At 46.2% G+C, this 20,922-nt stretch overlaps 5 protein-coding genes and 2 long non-coding RNA genes across 8 annotated transcripts; 6 read left to right on the forward strand and 1 right to left on the reverse strand.

Annotated features, from left to right (window-relative positions):
* The first annotated feature begins 239 nt into the window (after positions 1-239).
* On the forward strand, positions 240-3,241 carry LOC126323746 (uncharacterized). Of its 2 annotated transcripts, none has more exons than XM_049994745.1 (5): positions 240-290; positions 357-843; positions 936-1,122; positions 1,242-2,029; positions 2,159-3,241. In XM_049994745.1, exons 1-5 carry the CDS (start codon positions 248-250, stop codon positions 3,024-3,026), a joined length of 2,373 nt encoding a protein of 790 aa, XP_049850702.1. In that variant the 5' UTR covers positions 240-247; the 3' UTR covers positions 3,027-3,241. The 2 variants fall into 2 exon arrangements, with proteins under 2 accessions (XP_049850702.1, XP_049850703.1); XM_049994746.1 differs by having other exon boundaries at positions 251-290; positions 940-1,122; positions 2,159-3,238.
* Positions 3,242-3,259: 18 nt separating this feature from the next.
* LOC126323747 (uncharacterized) lies at positions 3,260-4,227 on the forward strand. The gene is made up of 3 exons (XR_007559655.1): positions 3,260-3,280; positions 3,526-3,575; positions 3,678-4,227. It is a non-coding gene; the product is annotated as an uncharacterized LOC126323747 (long non-coding RNA).
* A 707-nt stretch (positions 4,228-4,934) lies between these two features.
* Positions 4,935-7,278, forward strand: LOC126323739 (splicing factor U2AF 50 kDa subunit-like). The gene is made up of 2 exons (XM_049994734.1): positions 4,935-5,526; positions 5,594-7,278. Exons 1-2 carry the CDS (start codon positions 5,181-5,183, stop codon positions 7,063-7,065), a joined length of 1,818 nt encoding a protein of 605 aa, XP_049850691.1. The 5' UTR covers positions 4,935-5,180; the 3' UTR covers positions 7,066-7,278.
* Positions 7,279-8,688: 1,410 nt separating this feature from the next.
* On the forward strand, positions 8,689-10,544 carry LOC126323754 (uncharacterized). Its single transcript, XM_049994752.1, has 3 exons — positions 8,689-8,784; positions 8,857-9,061; positions 9,182-10,544. Exons 1-3 carry the CDS (start codon positions 8,782-8,784, stop codon positions 10,525-10,527), a joined length of 1,554 nt encoding a protein of 517 aa, XP_049850709.1. The 5' UTR covers positions 8,689-8,781; the 3' UTR covers positions 10,528-10,544.
* A 595-nt stretch (positions 10,545-11,139) lies between these two features.
* LOC126323766 (uncharacterized) lies at positions 11,140-11,568 on the forward strand. Its single transcript, XR_007559659.1, has 2 exons — positions 11,140-11,247; positions 11,334-11,568. It is a non-coding gene; the product is annotated as an uncharacterized LOC126323766 (long non-coding RNA).
* A 951-nt stretch (positions 11,569-12,519) lies between these two features.
* LOC126323738 (pumilio homolog 3) lies at positions 12,520-16,173 on the reverse strand. Its single transcript, XM_049994733.1, has 7 exons — positions 16,011-16,173; positions 15,776-15,855; positions 15,478-15,665; positions 15,310-15,403; positions 14,013-15,227; positions 13,682-13,803; positions 12,520-13,342 (listed from the first exon to the last, which is right to left on the reverse strand). The coding sequence occupies exons 1-7, from the start codon at positions 16,157-16,159 to the stop codon at positions 13,211-13,213; spliced, it is 1,980 nt and encodes a 659-aa protein (XP_049850690.1). The 5' UTR covers positions 16,160-16,173; the 3' UTR covers positions 12,520-13,210.
* Positions 16,174-17,453: 1,280 nt separating this feature from the next.
* On the forward strand, positions 17,454-20,858 carry LOC126323718 (RNA helicase aquarius-like). The gene has a single exon (XM_049994709.1). The coding sequence runs from the start codon at positions 17,454-17,456 to the stop codon at positions 20,856-20,858; it is 3,405 nt and encodes a 1,134-aa protein (XP_049850666.1).
* Positions 20,859-20,922: the final 64 nt, after the last annotated feature.

Here is a 20,922-nt window from a genome sequence, read left to right on the forward strand (position 1 = left end):
TAACAACAAAATACTTTTTTTTTGTTATATGAAATTTATAACTTATTTTTTTTTTAATTTTTTTAATAATACGCTAATAAGAAATCTTATTTTCTATAAGGTAGTAATATTATATAACATATCGAAATGCACATTAATACTTTTTTTATTAATTTTAATAATATATGATAAAAAAATTTATTATTTGAAAATATTTTTTTTGATAGACCAGGTGTAACATCATGAACTTGTTTATTTTTACCTACTTATGCAATCAAGTGGCTCATCATCTTTTTACCAAAGAGATGCAGGTATGTGTTATTGTGCATTTTATTTTACTTGTTTATGCTATAGGCAGTAGGTTTATTTGACATTAGCTGTATTGAACACTTTTTTTCATGAATTTAGGGTGCCATATCAATCTTCTTCATCTGATGTGTTAGATGAAGGCATTTCTAATACAGAACCTCCTTCGATTTCTGGAGTGGATCATCTCGAGAGAATCAAGTATTTACAAATATTTAGCCAGGTTCTTTATAATAATCGGAGATTAATTGAATTTGAATTGGATGACTTAGAGGATTGGCTGCAACGATCACAGAAGCAGACGGTATTGGTGCAGTCAATTTCCAATAATACTATGAGGTATATTGATATAATACAAGAAGTAATAGATGAACTTTTGGCTACGGAGGCGGGTCTTTTGTCGTCTGTCGAGACGAATGCAAGAAGCGGATCGCTTCAAAGAGTGTTTACGACGATGTCACAGCCAGAGGGAAGTAGCGAAATGGCGACTGAATTGATAGAAGCAGGCGAGGGTAGAGATAGAGAAAGGAAATTACCGGCACAGTTGAGCAGAAAATAGTGCGTTTTAGTCGGAAGAGGGAGAGAGAGTTGAGGCAGTAGAGATGTTTTGTTTTCATTGAACTAGCAAGGTGCTGACGGATATTTGTGAGTGAGTTGGTGATTATTCCGTTGAAAAAGCTGAGGAATGCGCCGATTCCGTTAAGGCAGGTTCAGTCTGCATATATAGGCAAGCTGGTGACGATACAGGGTATAGTCATAAGGATTACAGAAGTGAAACCGATGATTGTGGTGGCGACTTATAATTGCGATAGGTGTGGATTTGAAGTATTTCAAATGGTTCGTGATGGAAGGGGAACATGAAAAAGGGGGATGATTCTGGGTCGTATATACGTCTATTTTGTACAGTAAGGAATTGGAGAAGGCATTTAATTGACATTGTTATCCACGGAGAGTAGGTGAATTCGAGGATGTATATGCCATTGAATGCATGTCCTAGCCAGTTGTGTCGGGCATCAGCGAAGCCAGGTCAGCTGTTTATGCAGACGAGAGGGAGTCGGTTTCAGAAGGTGCAGAGCATGAGGTTACAGGAATTATCGTATCAGGTGCCGATAGGGCACGTACCCCGGACAATATCTGTTCAAGCGTTGGGAGAGTTGACACGGAAATGTGGCCCGGGCGACGTGGTGACGTTGTGTGGGGTGTTCTTACCGGTGGCTAACCAGGGATTTCGAGCGGTGAGGGATGGCCTGGTGGCAGATACATATGTGTTATCCCAGCATATTGAGAAGCAAAAAGATAGCTATCAGCACGCTGGAGAGTACAGACAGTTGTCAGACGTGTCGATATCTATTTTGGAGAAAATCCGGCGATTTTCTGAGCAGAACGATTTCAACACACGATATGAGATATTGGCTAAATCAATTGCGCCGGAGATATTTGGGCTAGAGGACGTGAAGAAGGCCCTACTCTTGCAGATGGTGGGGGGTGTAATGAAGCACATGGAGGATGGGATGAAAATTCGCGGAGACATCAACATTTGTTTGGTGGGAGATCCTGGAGTGGCGAAGTCGCAATTGCTCAAGTACATCTCCAGCGTTGCTGTGAGGGCGGTTTACACATCTGGAAAGGGGGCTTCCGGAGTAGGGTTAACGGCGGCAGTGTTGAAGGATCCAAACACGAAGGAATACGTATTGGAGGGGGGTAGCTTGGCAGTGGCAGATATGGGGATATGCTGCATAGATGAGTATGTGAATTGTAAAATGTCTCTTAAAGAGATGTCAAAAATGTGTGATGTTTTGATGGAGATGATTTTCCTGTTGATAAAAATGCGAAATGTCTAAATTGACTTTTCAAATAATTTAAACTGTTTTAGGTTTGACAAGATGAACGAATCGGATCGGACAGCGATTCACGAGGTGATGGAACAGCAGACGATCAGTATTGCGAAGGCGGGTATCATTACAATTTTGAATGCACGGACATCAATTCTTGCTGCGGCTAATCCGACTTACAGTCGCTATAACGTCCGAAAATCCTTACATGATAACATCAACTTATCCGCATCATTGCTATCTCGTTTTGATCTGTTATTTTTGTTGCTGGATCAACCTAACAGCGAACATGATAGAGAGTTAGCGCTCCATGTGACACATGTCCATCGATTTGGTCAGCATCCGGCATTTGGATTTGAGCCACTGGAGCCAACAGTTCTGCGGGCCTACGTTTCGATGGCGAAAGAATATGAGCCGGTAGTTCCGGAGGAGCTTAGTGACTATGTGGTCACTGCATACTTAGCTCTCCGTGAAGAACAAGAAACAAAATTCAGCGGAAATAATACCGGAGACGAAGATCTGACTTATTATGTGACCGCTAGAACTCTTTTGGCAATTCTTCGGCTCTCTCAGGCAGTCGCTAGAATCCGATTCTCTAGTGCGGTTTCAAGGTCAGACATTGAAGAGGCCATTAGATTAATGCATAAAAGCAAAGAGTCATTGATCAGAGGAAAAGCTAAGCAACTTCGCCGAAAAATGGTTGATGATGTCTCCGCCGTCTATAATCTGATTCGGAACTATGCTCGACAAAGAGGAACCGATGTTCTCACAGTCGACGAAATAACTCCTCTTGTTCTTCTAAATGGATATAGCGAGGAACTGATGAATGAAGTCTTAGATACCTACGATCAGCTAGGCGGTATATGGACTCTCTCAGCCAATAGACGTGTCATTACTATGGCATTTTGAGCAAATTCAACCAGTTTTTTGAATTTACTCGTCTCTTCTGTCTTAGTTTTCAGTAAGATAAAAAACTAGATTTTTTTTCTTCTTCCTTTATCTCACTGCAGGTGAGGCACGTATTCCAGCTAGGTGTATTACCTCCGAATAAGAGGTCGCCTTAAAATGAAAACATCTTTAGACACCACTTCTTTTTTTAAAAAAAAAAAAAAAAAAAAGCAAAACTCGAATCGTTTTCTTTCAATCATCTAGTTCGCGATCCGGTATGTATGTTGACTCTTGAGTCGTTCTTCTATGGGTACTTGCGCGCTCTAGGCAACAAAAATAGCTCTAGAATGGGGGTAATGCATTGCTTTTGATCAATTTGAAACATCCATAGCCAAAGAATATGTTGTCCTTTTTCCCTGCAAGGCCCGTCTATGGCTTTTTGGCCAATGACTATTGCGTCTGCGTATCGATGAGAGTCATTTGCTTAGTCTCGCTTGAAGACTGACTCTTTTTTTTAAAGCATTCCGACTCTGTGCGCAGCTTTCAAAAAAAATGGCAGAGCGATCTAGGGTGCGTCTCACCGAGCCATTTATTGCACTAGGAGGAGAGCCTCGAAAGGATTCTTACCCTGCCTAAATATTAATACCTTTTTTGCTATTTCGTGCATTTTAGTACCATGAATATGTTGTGATCGGGCGCAGAAAGCCGACTGAGACCCTCGTGAATCCCCCGGTATATCGTATGCGGATATTTGCACCCAATTCAGTCATAGCTCGCTCTCGATTCTGGAAATTTATGAACACGATGAAGAAGCTGAAAAAGAGCAGTGGTGAAATTTTGGCATTCCGTGAAATTAAGGAGAAAAAGCTTCGAGCTAGAAATTACGCCATCTGGCTGCGTTATACTTCAAGAAATGGGGTTCATAATATGTACAAGGAATTCCGTGACGTATCCAGAGTTGGTGCTGTTCAAAGACTTTACCAGGACATGGCCAGTCGACACTCTGCAAGAGCCGTCAGCATTCAAATTCTTGACATCAAAGAGATTCCCGACTCTGAGGTCAGACGAAACTCTGTCAAACAGATGCTAGGTCCGAAACTCAAATTCCCGTTACCACATCGTATCCTCCGCAGTTCATTCAACTGCGGTACGGGCAATTTCAGGCGCTCTCGTCCCAGAACATGTTACAATTAAATCCTAAATTTTTATGTAACTAAAAAAATTTTTCACCTCAAATCTCCATGTTACAGCCTCAAAAGTTCTCCCACAGCAATCCTCAAAATTTGAGGGGTGTTTTTCTTTCGTGCTCTAGGAGCAATTTTGTTTCGGTCATATGTCCGCGCCTGCACACACTTATGGAGTTCTTTGTATTTATACATGTATACACAAGTTATATAGGATAAATGTGTGTATGCATGTTAACACACTCAGATGCAGAGCTCTTATAGGGGCACATAGAACTGCTCGAAGTAGAGATAGGGCGCGGCCAAGTTCGCCAGATCTGGTCGCATACAGATCTTGGGGCTATTCTGTAAATTTTTAATCAACGCAAGAGGCGTGCAGCGGTCCCTTGGCTTTTGCGTCGAGGACAATGATTGCTTTTTGGAAGCGAAGGATTGTTCCTTAGCAGCGAATAGAAGCACTATTTACGACTAAACTAATGGGCTTCAGACAACTCGGCTATCAATAAGGGAAACATAGCCAGAGAGAGGTATGATGCACTTGGCCTAAAGTATTGTGAAACTATTGTGAAAAAACCGAAGAAAGAATTAAATCCCAAGTCCGAACATGAGGGCTGAAAGAATTGGAGCTCTTATCTATCTACGTCGGATGAATTTTGTTTGTGAGAAACCTTTTGATGAGGGTAGAATTGCATAATTTTGAAAAAAAAAATTCGGAACATTTTTTTTTGGTATTGCTTTTTTATGTGTAAGCGTTGACTTCTGTCGTTTTGAAAACGTGTGACACGACAACAACGACGATAAAATTTATTCTTGGTACTTGGCTTAGTGAGCTTGTAGTCATCGAGGTTTTCTGAATTGCTCTCTGTTTGAGAATCTTTTTGCGCACGTATAAGTGTGCGTTTCAACCCTTGGGTACCTGAGCTCCGAATTTGTGCGCACGTTTGATCATAGGAGCAAACTGGTTTACTGCAACCGGATAGAGCATATCGTGATGTCGGAAAACTCTGGACGGCAGGATGAGACCGGCCGAAGGGTAGGCGAGAAGATCAGTGGCAGTTCGGATTCGGCCCATGATGTAGATGCACGTCAAATAAGAAATAGTCGAGAGTTGCGAATAGATGGCGAGATGGATAGAGGTCACGGCCGGCATGAAGAAGCGCGACACCATCACCGAGACCGTGACCTATCACCACCATTAGAGCGAAAAAGTTCACATGATTATGAACGAGAAAGTAGATACGAAAGCCACAGGGACTACCGAGATTACGATAGAGACCTGGATAGAAGGGATCATAGAGATCGATATCGTCACCGCGAAAGGGGCCGGAGTTATTACGGTATGGGCGATTTAATGGGATTCAATTTTTTTTTTCTTATCTTTCTAACGTATACAATTATGAGCAGAATCGAGGTATCGTAGAAGATCCCCGTCTAGATCGCCATCCCCAATAATCGATTTTGCAAATCGCAAGCGCTGGACTGGGTGGGACCAGACTCTACCACGATTTTTCCAACCTGCATCTTTTTCTCAGGGCCAGCCTTATTCGGTCGCTCCTGGTGCAGACTGGATAAATCATAGCGCGTTACCGGCTCATTTACAGGCGGCTCAAGCTGGGATGATTCCCAATATTACTGGATCGCAGATAGATTACCAGCACAGTCAACAGGCGAAGCAGCAACGACGACTCTACCTGGGTAACTTACCGCCAATCGTTGTGAACTCTGAATTGGTGGAGTTCCTAAACAACACCATGAAGACGATACCGGGTATAGTAAAGGATGGGGGCTCGCCGGTGGTTGGAATAGATATGGCCAGCGATAGAAATTATGCCTTTTTAGAATTGAGAAGCCCTGATGAGGCAACCTATATGACTGCGCTCGATGGCGTCTCTTATAAAGGATATTCGTTACGGATTCGACGCCCGAGAGAATGGCAGCCCACAGGAAAGGAACCCAGTCTTCCATGCATTCCAATTTCTACTCTTGGTATCGTTTCTACCACTGTTGTTGATTCTCCCAACAAAATTTTCATTGGCGGTCTTCCTCCTCATTTCGTTGAGTCAGATGTAAAGGAACTTCTAACTTGCGTCGGGCCACTCAAAGCGTTCAATCTTGTTCGGGACACCGCTGGTAATTCGAAATTTGCGTTCTGCGAATATGTCGATCCTGAACTTACCGATGTTGCTTGCAAGACACTGAACGGCCAAGTCATTGGCGACCGCAAACTCGTTGTTCAGAGGTCTGCTCCAACCAAAGAAAAGGAGCAGGACGACTCTTTATCCTCTAGAGATGGATTTGTTCAAGGCGCTGAAAATTCCGGTGGAACTTCGTTCGGTCCAGATGGACAGAGCAATCCTTCACTCCTCCAGCGTATTCTCACATCGACCATATCTACTGCCTCTATTTCCGCTTTCATAGCTGCCAAAGCCATGAGTACTCCAGAAACCCTCAAGCAAACCAATATTCTTGCTCTTATCAATGCCCTTGACTTCAGTGATGAATGGACTGACAGCTATTATGAATCCGTCTGCGAAGATATGCACTCTGAATGCTCTAAATACGGACAAATCAAAACCTTGCTTATCCCACGCGCTCCTCCTCGCCCAAAGAAAAAAAAGTCGTTCCTCATGCCTGGGCAACTCTCTGAGTCTGATATCGGCGGTGAAAAAGTCAAAGGTGATGCTGATAGGTCTACCAATCAAGGTAATTCCGATAAATCTACTGCTAAATACTCAGTACCTCCTGGATTTGGACGTATTTTCATCCAATACGAAACCGTTGAAGAAGCCACTCGTGCTAAAGAAGCTCTATCTGGACGCAACTATGACGGAAGATCCATCATTAGTTCTTTTGTCCAAGCACTTCCGTCTTCTTAGTCCACCCTTCTTCCGACCCATGCTTTTTCTATATCGTCTATCTCTAGCCTTAGCAAAAACATTTCCTCCCTTCATGTCGCGCCAGCTCTGCTGATCCTAAATCTTTCCCTATCTGAATTTTGCTTGGCTTGGCCAAGTCAAAACATCCTAAAAAGTATATGCATATATATATTATAGCAAATAATAATGCTACAGCGCATAGCAGAAATACGAAGGTGTTTGGTGTTATGTAGGTCGAACAGATGAGGCGTGTTTTTACAAAGCTTCATTATTCACCTGACTTTTTTTTTTCAGGAGCTTCTTGCCCCACCTCTTTTTTTCCGCTAGCATTCACAGGGGCGATGTGTGGCTCCTTTTTGTAGAGTCCGACTCCCGCGGACTGAGAGATGTTCGTGAAACGGTATATTCGAATTCGAGAAGTCAGAGTTTTGAAATGGTGGAGGAGGCGAAAACAGGCGCATGAAACCATCCAGGCAAGAAACTTAGGTGTGAACTGGACAGGACGCAAAGAAGGATGAAAGTATTTGAAAAAAAGGGGTTGAAACGTCAGGATGAAAAAACACGTTAAACCGAAAAAATTTTTTTGGGAGGAGTTCCAAGGGAGAGGAAGAGCAATGTCAGAAAATTCAAATGCTTCAAGATAAATAAAGGCAACAGAACTTTAAAGTTGATGCGCCTAAATGAGAAATATTAATTGAATCTCCCTGCTTGTTCCTTACCTGAACACCAAATGATTTTTCATTGACTTTCGCACATATCTGGATGTAGCCTAATGAGACAAGCAGAACGGCGGACGTATTTAGAGAACACAAGAAACACGCAATTCTGTAAATAAAAAAAAGAGTTCTAAGAGGTAACTAGCGGTTACGCCTCAGTGAAGGAACTCATTGTCGAGCTAGTTCATGACCATAGACGAAAAATAGTCAACTAAATACGGTTCTTCGTTTATCTTTGACATGTCAAGCTATTCTCATCCTCACGCCCTTGCTTAGAATTGCAGAGAGATTACTTGTGCTTCGACTACTCTTTCCAGACGGAACACATAGATCAATTTCTGAAGGTCAAACTAAGTTCGGTCTATATACGTCGGCTCGTTCTAATAGCTTTGGCTCCATCAATAGAGAGAATCTTGAATCTTTTTATTTCATAGTATTGCAAATAGCTCTTACATATTAACTCTGTCTTCCGGGTCGCTCTGATCCCATTTCAATCATCAGTCATGCATTAGCATTGCGATTGCCAGGATAACACCTTCAACCATATCAAATCACCTTTTACCCGGATTATTTTCTACCTTTGTTCTTTTCTTTATTGTCTCTGAACGTTCCCTACAATGATTTACCTCGCAAATTTGACCAATTATATAATTACGACCCTTGCTATGCGTATCCATATCTTCCAGAATGTGTCATGGAGTGCAACTTCTGCTCAAAGCTCGGACCTCTCACCCTATTTTGTTGCCATACATCTCATCTTACCTTCTAGATGCGATATGTCCGAAAATTCTATTTCCATTTCTTCCTCGACTTTGAAACAAAATCAGAATCCAACCGTCACCTTCATTAAACACCTCTCCTCGTCACTTCTTTTTTTTCTAAAATTTGTTTAGTTTTTTTTTTAGCCCACACTCTATCGCACTCTCTTTTTCTGGCCTTCCCACGCCTCCCGGTTCAGCCTCACCCACGTGACCCTATCTAGCACGCAAAAAAAAAAGAGATGGTAGGTCATTCTTCTCTTTCTCACATCCCTAGCACCAATCACTCTGCTCACCCGCTATCTTCGCACCCAAAGGCAAAATATGTTCTGTTCGAAGGAGCTCCCGGATATGCCCTGTTTGAGCGCATCAGTGGAGGAGAACAAATCGACCAGCAAAACTTCAAACTTCAAGGACAATTTCTGGATTTCAAGAGGTTCTGTAAAATTGTCCAACTCCGGGCTTTCTGTCCGTTTTCCTCGGCGGAAAATGCGCTAGAAAATATCATCGACTTGTCAGAAGGTAAAGGGATCAAGAATGCCTCCTCCGCCCACCTCTCAATGCGTGACCTTTTTTTTTAAGATCACATCCTAAAAAAAACACCATGAATGCAACTAACGCTCTATACTCTTCCCTTCCCAGGTATGCTGACTACAACGCTGAAAGAGTTTCTGGAACTTAATGTGCCAAAAGACGGCGAGGCAGTATTGGGCGTAGCCGAGGACAAACTCGCTGTTTCAATTAGAGATGACTTAAACTTCAAAGTCGAACGATCCCAGACTGTAAATGAACTAATTCGAGGAATACGTTACCATTTCGGTACCTTTCTAAAGCAAATGTCTGGCGAATCATTTCAATTGGAAAACATCCTTATCGCCCAACGAGGATTGGCTCATGCCTATTCACGATCAAAAGTAAAATTCAATATCAACAAGGCCGATAATATGATCATCCAGAGTATATGCTTGCTTGATCACTTAGATAAAGACGTAAACACATTCAGCATGAGGCTTCGAGAATGTTATTCCCGCCATTTCCCAGAACTTTCTAGACTTGTTCCAGACCACCTGACTTATGCCAACTGCGTTCATTTACTCGGTCCCCGATCTCAAATCGGACCAGATACGCTTCCTGAACTCTCTAAACTTCTAGAAAGCTCTGAAAAGGCACAGCAAGTACTTGATGCCGCTAAACTCTCTATGGGTGTCGATCTGTCCGAGATCGATCTACGTAGCATCGAACAGTTCTCCAAGCGCGTCGTTCGACTAGCCGAACACCGCTTTCTCATACAAAAATATCTCCACAGCCGAATGAACGAAGTTGCCCCCAACCTTTCCGCGCTCATTGGTGAAGTAGTTGGCGCTCGTCTCATCAATCACGCCGGATCTCTCACTAATCTGTCAAAATATCCAGCCTCCACCGTCCAAATACTCGGCGCCGAAAAGGCGCTCTTCCGTGCCTTAAAAAGTCGCGGCAACACCCCTAAATACGGACATATCTTCAATTCCACCTTCATCAGCAAGGCAAAACTCAAAGACAAAGGACGCATCTCTAGATACCTAGCTAACAAATGCTCTATCGCATCCAGATTAGACGCATTTGGTGATTTCACCACCTCTGTATTTGGCACCTTCATGAAACAACAAGTCGAAGATCGACTTCATTTTTATGAAACTGGGCAAGCTCCTAAAAAAAATATCGACGTCATGAAAGAGGCCATCCGTCATCTCCAGCCTTCCACCACCACTCAAAAACGCTCCCCTCTTCCCCTCTCCTCTCCATCTCCGTCTCATAAAAAACGAAAAACGCTATCTTCCTCTGATGAACCCCATGAAAAAAAAGATTCCAAAAAAGATTCCAAAAAAGATCGCAAAAAAGATTCCAAAAAAGATTCCAAAAAAGACTCTAAAAAAGACCCCCACAAAGATAAGGATACTCATGAAAAAAAAGACAAAGAACATAAAACCAAAAAGCATAAAAAAACCTAGTCTTCATCTGACATCCTGACTCTCCTTTTCCCCTTAATTTTATTTTTTTTTTTTAACACTTTTTCTTCATCCTTGAACTATGACTATCTCTATCTCCTCTATTCTCCTTCTCTTCTTTCTTGTCCTCTTCCCTTCTACCGCTCGAGCAATCACTTTCGTCCTTCGAAATAATGCAGAATGCATCGGCGAAGATCTTAACGCAAAAGATCTCGTCAAGTACTCCTGGGGCGCTCTGAGTGGCGGACTAGTAGGCGTCGAGGTCAAGGTGCCAAATCCCTTTTTACTTACTATTACCACCCCATGTTCATCTCTTTCCAACCTACTAAAACTTTTAACGATTTTTTTTCTTCACTGAGATCAAACACAACGAAAACGTCATCTACCAATTGATTCACCAAGAAGATACCGAGGCTGAAGTTTATAATTTCGTCGTCCCTCATTCTGGACCATATCTTATTTGCTTCGACAGCAAACTGTCTAAATCTAGCGCGAACTTCATGTACCTAGACATCAGCATCGCTCGACAAATAGAAAACAGAAGCACGTAGTCACCTCTACATCACACCCGTTTCTCTCGAGCTGAAAAAAATAACGGCGCTCCTTTTCTAGACTATTTGGACCTTACCCTAGAACAGAAAGTAGAAGAATTAAAAGAAACCATCGAAAAACTGGAACAATCCTTCAATCAATACGGCTATCTTGAAATCGCCTATCACTATGGTATGCCCTGAAAAATTCCCCTTCAATTCCCCTTTCCAAAAACCTCGTACAATTCTAACCGCATTCTTTTTTTTTCACTCTCCTAGCAACTAAAAATACCAATTTCCATGTCAAAATCTGGTCCTTTATTGAGACGGCTGCCGTTATGACGATTGCAATATGCCAAGTAGCTTACTTGCAACGAAAAGTAAATTACTCAAATCTTAACAAAAGGAGAGTATGATCCTTGTTGTTTTTCCCCATTTAAGGGCATATTTGGCTATCTCCTTTCCAACCAGAAGAATCTCTGCGATTGTATAAAAAGTTTACTTCTTCGACTCATGCTCCCCTTCGTCTTGTTTATCTCATCGCGGATCATTCTGTTATTTTTTTTGATTTTTTGTCATTTCTTCCTGTCCCTGATGTACCCTTGGAGAAGATCTCCAAATTGCTACTGGTGCTCCCTGTGAACGTCAGAATTCAATTTCGGGCGATCTTCCCCATACTACTCGGTAGGTTGACTAAAATAAGAATGATCGAAGACCGAAGTGACTTTGCAAGCCTTATCGTTCCTACCCCCAGCATCACCTCCAACGTATTCTTCATAGAGCATTGCATGCACTCTTTCAATGAATCTCAGAACAAGCTTGTGACTAGGCCACTAGTTGCTTGCACTCGTTCAAAAGCCAGTTTTCTTGCCATCAACTGTCCTGTCATTTTTCTACAAGAAGACGCAAACCTATGTAATTTAATTATTCAAACAGTTCAGATGAGTTCAGAGTTCCTGCGACTTGCAATGTTTCTAGTGAGGTATCAATGGTAACAGGCTGTCGATGATGTGGCATAGTAAACCTGTTGTCTAAATGACACAGCGAAACCGAGCGTAGCCTCAATAATTGCGCACACTTCCAATGCGCCACGCTGTACGTATACATAGTTTCCTCATCAGAAAGCTGAAATTGTCAGAAATTCTTGACAGCTTTTGATAACTTCTGCATAGTTGCGCGTTCTCAAATGCTCAAATGTCCAAATTTCTGGAAATCTAGCAGCGAAGACTGCATAGAATGACAGGTTAGGTCTAAGGCACTGGCTGATTCTACATAAGTGGGTCTAGCCATTGCTTAGGCGAATATGTAGGGAAAAAAGGTTTGGCCTGAAAGTTGAAAAAAGTCTTCAAAACAACTATTTCTGAACAGCAGTGATTGTATTTATCAGATTGGCTCAAAACCAGCATTGGGACTATACAGTCTGTATGATAGTTTCTATGGATCACGTCAGATTTTATAAAAAGCATTTTTTGAAGTTTTGAAGTCATTTATTAACAACGTGTTACATAGGCGTGCCTGACTTCAATCACTAGTAGTGTCGCCATTTCATTTGTTGAGGCAGTGTTTTTTTACAGAGAGGTTGTGACGGATTCAAAACAGGAAAAAGGAATAGGGCGTTTAGATGTTGAATGACAGCAGCGGGGGTATAACGTTAACAGAGAGCGAGCTCGCATCATTCGATGGGAGCAGCCCGTCACTTCCAGTTTACATATCAGTGAAGGTGAGAAACTGGAGTACATGTGGATATTTAGAGATAGGACCTGCGCACATATACTAACGATTAAAAAAGGGTAGAGTGTATGACGTTACACCAGGGAGCCAGTTTTATGGGCCGGGTGGTCCCTATGAGATGTTCGCAGGAAAGGAATGCGCATAGTACGTATGTAGAAATAGGTGGCATGGATGGTGTTAAAATTTTGGACTGACAATAGGATCAGTGCGTTAGCAAAGATGTCGAAGGAGAAGGAGTATATCGGGAAATGGGCGCCAGTTGACCTAACGGAGGAGGAAGTTAACATATTGGACAAATGGATCGAATTATTTGACAGGAAGTATGCCAGAATAGGTAGACTTGTTGACAAAAAATAAACGCGTTATAAACTGGAAAGTCAGGAGGGGCAGGAAGGTCGCGGAAAAGGAGTTAGATGAATGCGGATCTAGTTCGAGGCGCATTCGCTGGCACGACGAGTCGTTAAGAAGCAGACAATGGCCGAGATAGCTTTATTTTTTTGATTTTGTTCGTAGGTTTGACTCAACTCATCGATGTGTGGCTTTAGTATTTCTTCTACCTGAGAGGGTAAAAATAAAGGGGGTGAGGAAAAAGAACTATAAAAGAAAAGGGATGTCGGGGCATAGGAGACGGCGAAGCGATGGATTAGACGCAACGTCGTACTATGAAGCACCGTTTAGTTTAGGATACGGGACTATATACAAAGGGAGAAAAATGGTGTTTGTCCCCCTTCGCACCGAGCCTGGAGCGCGGACGATCTAAAAAGAAATCGAAGAGAACCTTGGATTTCGGGTGTAGATCGTGCAATCTCGTCATGGTGCATATATTTAAACATAAGATGCACATCGAGCGCGCGAGGCTCGGACCGTATCCGAAGAGAGAGGGAAAAGGGACGTACGCCAGATCGAGTAGCTTCAGATATTAGCAGGCTATAGATGACCCAGGAGCTGAAGGGTAGAGTCGCATAATGGAAAATGCGGTCTTTGATCTTCTTGAAAGTGCATTCTGCGAACGCGGTGTCTGGATAGAGGAGAGAGTGTGAGAACGTTATCGGAGGTAAAAAAAAAAAAACGAAAATTAGGTGAGGTCAGAAAAATGGGTCTTGTTTAGAATCCTTAACTCTATGCCGCGGCCCAAGATGACCAAACGGTTTGGAGTATCATAAACGGCGGAAGACAGTGTCATCATTGATTAAGTGATTTATGGGGGATATAGAGAAATGGACGTACCGTCTTCAACGAGACGACGAAGTGTGCGATGAGCGAGATGGTGGGTCATGATATCTTCTGGCGGGAGAGGTGCTTCTCTGAGGAAGTCGGATGTGTGGAAATGTTTGGTGGTATCATCTTCTTCTTCTTCATCTGGATGGGAATGGACGGGCTCTCCGAGGAGCTGCGTGACAGACTGATACAAATCGAGCATGCGTTCTGAGGACAGGACAGAAGGCGCGGCGTAAATGGTTTCGACGAGGATGTCGCGCGCGTAGGTGTGAGTGATGAGACGAAGAGCTTGACGTTTGACCATTTGAACGAATTGGGGAAGGATGGCATTGAGGAGTTGAATCTGTCGGATAGCAGGGTCCTTGAGGCTGGTAGCTACACGATCAACAGCGTCTGACGGCTGATCCGTGGGTTTTTGGAGAGGGATGTAAACGGGCTGGAGGAGGGACAGTGTAAATTCGGAGAAGTAGCGTCGGTTCAGTGGAGACAGTAAATAGAGCAAAGAGAGCCTACCGAAGCGGTCTTGAGCCAATTCAAGCAACCCTGGTTTTAGTTCTGAGATGATGTATTTAGACACGAGGGTGGTATCGTCTACAGCATTGAAGATGCGAAGGAGGACCAAATGTCCGAATTCTTCTTTTGCGATGCGCATGACGTATCCTCTCATGCTTTTGATGATCGCCTTGCGATCCTTTGCAGTTCCATACGCTATACAATGACAGGCGACGCGTGCGCCATCTTTGGAGTGGACTAGGCGGATGACAGCGTCCTTCATGGCGCCGATGAGAACGGCATTGTTCGCGGGGGTGTCAAGTTCAAACAATTTCAGAAGTGGCAGATGAAGAATAGAGTGATTCAAAATCGCGCTGGTATCGGTCTTATTAATGATGGGCATGATTGATTGACGGATATGTGCCAGAATAGTTGGCTTCTTTTCCGGGTGGTCGCGAAGAATTCCTTCAAGCGTCAATTTACTTTCCCCCTTGAAGTGTACGAATTCACCCCCGTAGAACTCTATGACTAAATCCGCACGCTGCTTTGGCGTTGCAATGCTCTCATAGATATATTCTATCACTGCAGCCGCATTCGGATGGCGCATCAAAAGAGTGACTTGACCATAAAATTGCCCAATTAAGAAATTTTTCTGCTCTTGAGATCCGCGCTTGAGCATCCGCATCAATAGCTTATGCGCGTATCGGTTTTTAGCCATTTCGACCACGTTTTCTGTCAGCCGTATTTAAAGCAAAGGTGAGCTTTTCTTCCGGGCAGCAGACATGCTTGGCATTACGCACTCATAAACCCGTACCTTTCAGAGCCTGAAACAGTCTCTCTCGATGGGCGGGGCTACCATACTTCAACAAGGACTGGAAAACGCGAGATATAGTTCCTTTATACACGATCTTTTGTATCAAAAAAACACACGTTTTAGCGATATTTTGAGAGGCCCTAGTCCCCGCGCCACGGATATGCATACCTCAAGAATCTTGCCCTCAACTAGATTGAGTAATTCATCAATCAATTGCCACCTCTTCTCTTGCGAGACCGTCCTTGGTGCAAACTCGTTCCATATTCGCAGTGCGCGCGTCGTTAGCTCGGCATTGGGCTTGAAAATTTTGATCGGCCTCAATCCGGCGCTTTTCCTCGATTGAAGGTGCTCATGCTCTGGGATATAGAAGCCCAAACGACGCGCCGTGAGTCCCCGCACACACAAACACAAGATCAAACATTAGCGAAACGATATGTCGGTTCGATTTTTTTTGTTATCCTCATACCTGAATCGGCTTCTTGGTCGGTTTCTGGACGTTGGCGTTTCTTTTGCCCCCGGTCTTTGACGCGGTCTTCTTTGGCTTGTCTGTCATGGAATCCCGGTTAGTTGTTAGCATCGGTGGCAAAGAAAAATTCGTCGAACTCTGTGAGACGGCCTCGCGATTTAGCACGCGTATGAAGCGTACACATATGTGTACACAGGACGGCTTTGTCCGAATGGCGGAGGGCGAAATGGCGTACTTGAAGGGTGGGTGCGCCTTTTTCGAGCTGAGGTCTTTTCTTTCCCATAATTTCTTTTTCTGCACGCTTTGGTTTGACTTCGACGATGCGAGCTTCCGGCGCGTCTCCTTGGACGCCTTACCCTTGGTGACGGTGTGCCGGGCAGTCATCTAGAGAGCTGAGTGCGTTATTAAGAATAATAGCTTCTTTTTAATTTTTTTTTTCTCTCCTTTCTCCAGGTGAGAGCGTTCTCTCGCTGCGCGGTGCTACGAGACCAGAGGTCAATTACGTTTTTAAAATTCGCTGCGAGAAGGGCTGACAGATTGTTTGGTGGAATGGATTATTTTTGGGAGCGGGAAGGGGGAGCGAGAGAAACGGGATAATCTCTGTTATGGTTTTTTTTCGGAGTTCGAAATCTATAATAAAAAAACTTCCTTGTGTATTTTGCATGGGTCGGGCCCCTTCAAAAAAACGGCAGTTATCTTCAATGTCCGTGGCTGGAGCTCAAAAGAGCGCCAATATTTCAGCGAATGAGAACTCATTCCGGAACATTTATTCGTGCGCGGATAGGCGTACGCAGAGCCGCGAGGTGCATGAAGGCCATCATGCGTCGTATCACGCGCCCAGCGTCCAAAATATTTTGAGCGATCGCCTGACGCAGATATCGCTGGAACATTGGGCTTCTCCTGATCCGGCGATGCGAAAGCCGTTTTCTCCACAGCTCGTAGAGGAGATTTACGACAGCGAGCTGAGGCATACGCAGAACTATGCCAAAATTATGCTTTTGGAGATTTCTTCGTATTTGGAAAAGTACGGGACCGTTAAGCGCTTCGGCGTTTGTGATCGTTGCTCGTCAAATAACGAGAGAGCACGGAGTGACTGACCGACATGCGTTGTCTCGAAGTTACCTGTGGCCGAATTACGAGCCGGGGAAGGCCAGTTTTGCGCACCACATGTCTATAATGATCATTGTGAACGAGAAGTTTCGCGAAAACGTGCCTGCTTGGAGTACGTGTCAGGGTTGTTTTTTTTTGCAGATGTGCCGCGTAGAGTGTGTGTAGTAGTGTGTGGCATAGATTAACTTTGGGCGTACGGGAAAGTGCAGATTGTTTTCGGTCGGACGTTGCTCGGTTCAAGGAGTTGTTTCGAGAGTTGCTGGACCACTTGGAGAGCGAGAGAGCGAGTTACGAGGAGAGGGTGGTGCAGGTGAGGTTTTTGATTAACGTGTACCAGTCGCTGTCGGAGGAGCTGGTGAGGGAGAGCGCGCTGAGGTTGGTGTCGTTGCCGAGCTGGTGGGAGTTGAGCGAGGGGTTGAGGGAGGAGTATTTTGAGAGGTACCCCAGGTTGAGAAAGGCGTGGAAGTCGATGGAGAGAGCGCAGAGGAAGGCAAAAAAGGGGCTGAACGAAAAAGAGGTGAAGCTGACTGAGGCGAGGGCGAGGGTGGACGGGTCCGGCATCCCCGTGATGCATGAGCGCGAGTATGTGAGCAGGTTGATAAGGAAGTATTATGAGGCGTTAGAGGAGGCCGAGAGAGGGTCGACGGGGGTCGTAAGGTATTGCGAGCGAATGGTGGAGTTGATGGTGGATTTGTTGACTCAATTACCGACGAGGAGGTTTTTTCGCACGTTATGTGAGAGCATGAAGGTGGTGGTAAGGTCTCGTCGCTCGTGGTTGTACGGCAGCGACGAGGGGACGTTGTTTAGGAGGTTGGTGGCCATTTTGAGGTTTTATGAGAAATTTGAAATAGACGAGTTTACAGGAAGGGCGCTGAGCAAGAAGGAGATGGAACATCGACACGACGCCTTCATACACAGGGCACAGACGCTGGCGTGGAAGGAGTTTCGACAAGAGTTGGGCGAATTTGCGCTGTCGAGCGTGAATTCGGTAGACAGCCGCGCGTCTTTGGAGCGTTTGACGGAGCAGCTGAGCGACCAGAGGTTGCTAGAGTTTTGCGCGCGTTTGAATTTGATGGACGACAGGGAATCGCATTTCGGCCGAGAGTACGCGTTTGACGTATTGTGTGAAGCCCTTGAGAGGAGACAGTTGCAGCTGGCCAACATAAACGCGAAGAGTCTCTACCCTGACGAACAGTTGCTGTGGGATGAGTCTCTCGTCGAGTCCGACCGGTTTGACGGAGTGTACGCGTTGCCGAAGCTTAATTTGCAGTTTTTGACATATCACGACTACTTGCTCAGGAACTTCACTCTTTATCGCCTAGAGGTTGCCTATGAGATCAGGCACGACTTGGAGGATGCCATAGCGAGACTTCAGCCGAGACGGACCTCCGCGGGCACGACTGTTATGCGAGGGTGGGCGCGCATGGCCTTGCCTATTTCCTCCTTCTCGTGGCACCACATATCTCCCCCGAGACTCGGAGAGACGTGTCCCGCCTCCGTTACCGCCGACGTCGGCTATTTTCTGTCCTGCAAGAACGAAACCATCTGCGCCGAGTGGGACGCCCTCAAGCCGCACGACATCGTCTTCCTCCTCCAAATATCTGCCAGTCTTCTCGACGACGGCGCCCAGTCGAGCCCCCCTCTCGCCGACCAAAGCTCCGCCTCTCGATACAGAGCCGCCGCGGTCAGAGGCGCCGAGATCCTCGAGGTCTACGACGAAGAAAAACGCCCCATATCTGACGCACAGTCGTCATCCGGCTCGAGACTGGGCGCGTCTCGCATCGTTCGCGTCTCCTTAGATCCGGCCCAATACTACCTCGATTCCGTCTCCGGACAGCCGCCGGACTCCATATACGCCAGTCTCAATGTGATCGTTCGTAGAAGCGCAAAGGAGAACAACTTCAAGGCCGTCCTTGACACCATCCGCACCCTCATGAATTCCCAACTCGCCCTTCCAGACTGGCTGTCCGACACCTTCTTGGGCTACGGAGACCCCCGCGTTCCCACTCTCCTCCCACACCTCGAGCACATAGACTTTGTCGACACCTTCAGAGATCACGAGCACCTCGTCGAGTGCTTCCCCGACTCCGATATCCAGTTTTCGGGCGACTCGCCCTTCCCCCCCCCTTATTCGCTCTCGTTTAAAGACAAATCCGTGACCGTCCACCCGTCTCCGGCCGCGCCGGCCGCGCCCTCGCTACTCAGGTTCACGCCCACCCAAGTCCGCGTGATCCAACACGCCATGCGTCCGGGACTCACCATGGTCGTGGGGCCCCCCGGAACTGGAAAAACGGACGTCGCCGTCCAAATCCTCAACGGATGGTATCACAACTTCCCTCACCAACGAACCCTCCTGGTCACCCATTCCAACAACGCCCTCAACCAAATCTTCGAAAAGCTCCCCGCGCTCCAATTGGACCCCAAGCACCTCATCAGACTCGGCCACGGGGGCGGACTCCTCAACACAGAACAAACCTACACCACTTCCGGACGGATTTCCTACATGTTCCAGCACAGACTGGACCTTCTGGCCCGAGTCGACCGCCTCGTCTCCTCCGTCAACCACCCTAATCCAGACGCCTCTTATTCCATCGAAACGTCCATTCACTTCTTCTCATCTGCCGTGAAGCCCCTGTGGAACAAATACATCCGACTGCTCTCTTCCCCGCCTCCAGACTCCACTCCGTCTCAACTCGCGTCTCGGTTCCCCTTCTCCTCCTTCATCGGCTCCCCTCCCTCCGAACTGTTCCCGGACCCCGCGGACGTCGAGTCCGTCGCCCTCAGGGCCCACCAACTCTGGTCCTCCCACCTCTCGCCTCTTCTCGACGAGCTCGAAAAGTGCAGGCCCTTCGAAGTCCTTCGGTCCTCCCACGACCACGGCAACTACCTCCTCTCCAAACAGGCAAAAATAGTCGCCATGACCTGCACCCACGCCGCCCTGAAGCGACAGGCCCTCATCCAGCTGGGATTCTCCTTCGACAACTTGCTCATGGAAGAAGCCGCCCAAACTCTAGAAATAGAAACATTCATTCCCCTGTTGCTCAGGGACCCCCTATCCGCGAGAAAACTCCAAAGACTCGTCCTCATCGGAGACCACAACCAACTTCCTCCCGTCGTCAAAAACACCACCCTCCAAAAATTCTCCCACCTCGATCAGTCTCTCTTCTCCAGATTCGTCCGGCTGGGCGTGCCCACACTCACTCTGGACGCCCAGGCGCGGGCTCGAGCCTCCATCGCCTCCCTCTATAGCTGGCGATACCCCACGCTGACCAACCTCGACCACGTCCTCTCTCGACCCGAATTTTCCCTCTCCAACCCGGGATTCCTCCACGAGTATCAGTTCGTCGACGTCCCGGACTTCCAGGGCGCCGGCGAGATCGAGCCGACTCCCCACTACTTCCAAAACCTGGGAGAAGCCGAATTCATCGTGGCCACGTACATGTACATGCGCACTCTTGGATACCCCGCCAACAAGATTTCCATCATCACCTCTTACAACGGACAGAAGCACCTCATCCGCGACATCGTCAGGCGCCGCTGCTCCTGGACCCCCGAGCTCGGCCCCCCCTCCAAAATCACTACCGTCGACCGATTTCAAGGACAACAAAATGACTACGTCCTCCTGTCCCTCGTTCGCACCAAGGCGGTTGGCCACATCCGCGACGTCCGACGACTGGTCGTCTCCATGTCTCGCGCGCGCCTCGGACTCTACGTCTTCGGACGCAAAGAGCTGTTCCAAAACTGCTACGAAATCACCCCCGTGTTCTCGAAGCTATTCAAACGCCCCACCCAACTGCTCCTCGTCCAACACGAACAGTACTCGCCCCACTCTCGCACGGTCCTCGAACCCCCTCCCTCGGACTCCGTCTTCCCAGTCAAAGACGCCATACACATGGGACACATAGTCCAGCCAATCCCCCTCCCGCAAGGCTCTCCCGACCCCGCCGCAGCGGAACAGCGCGATCAAACTTGACCCGGCGGAGTCGCCTCGCCGCGAGCAACGCCGATCACGTCGTGCGTGCGCCGTACACGCTACG

Source organism: Schistocerca gregaria, unplaced genomic scaffold (genome assembly GCF_023897955.1).
Source record: "Schistocerca gregaria isolate iqSchGreg1 unplaced genomic scaffold, iqSchGreg1.2 ptg000867l, whole genome shotgun sequence".
Lineage (NCBI taxonomy): Eukaryota > Metazoa > Arthropoda > Insecta > Orthoptera > Acrididae > Schistocerca > Schistocerca gregaria.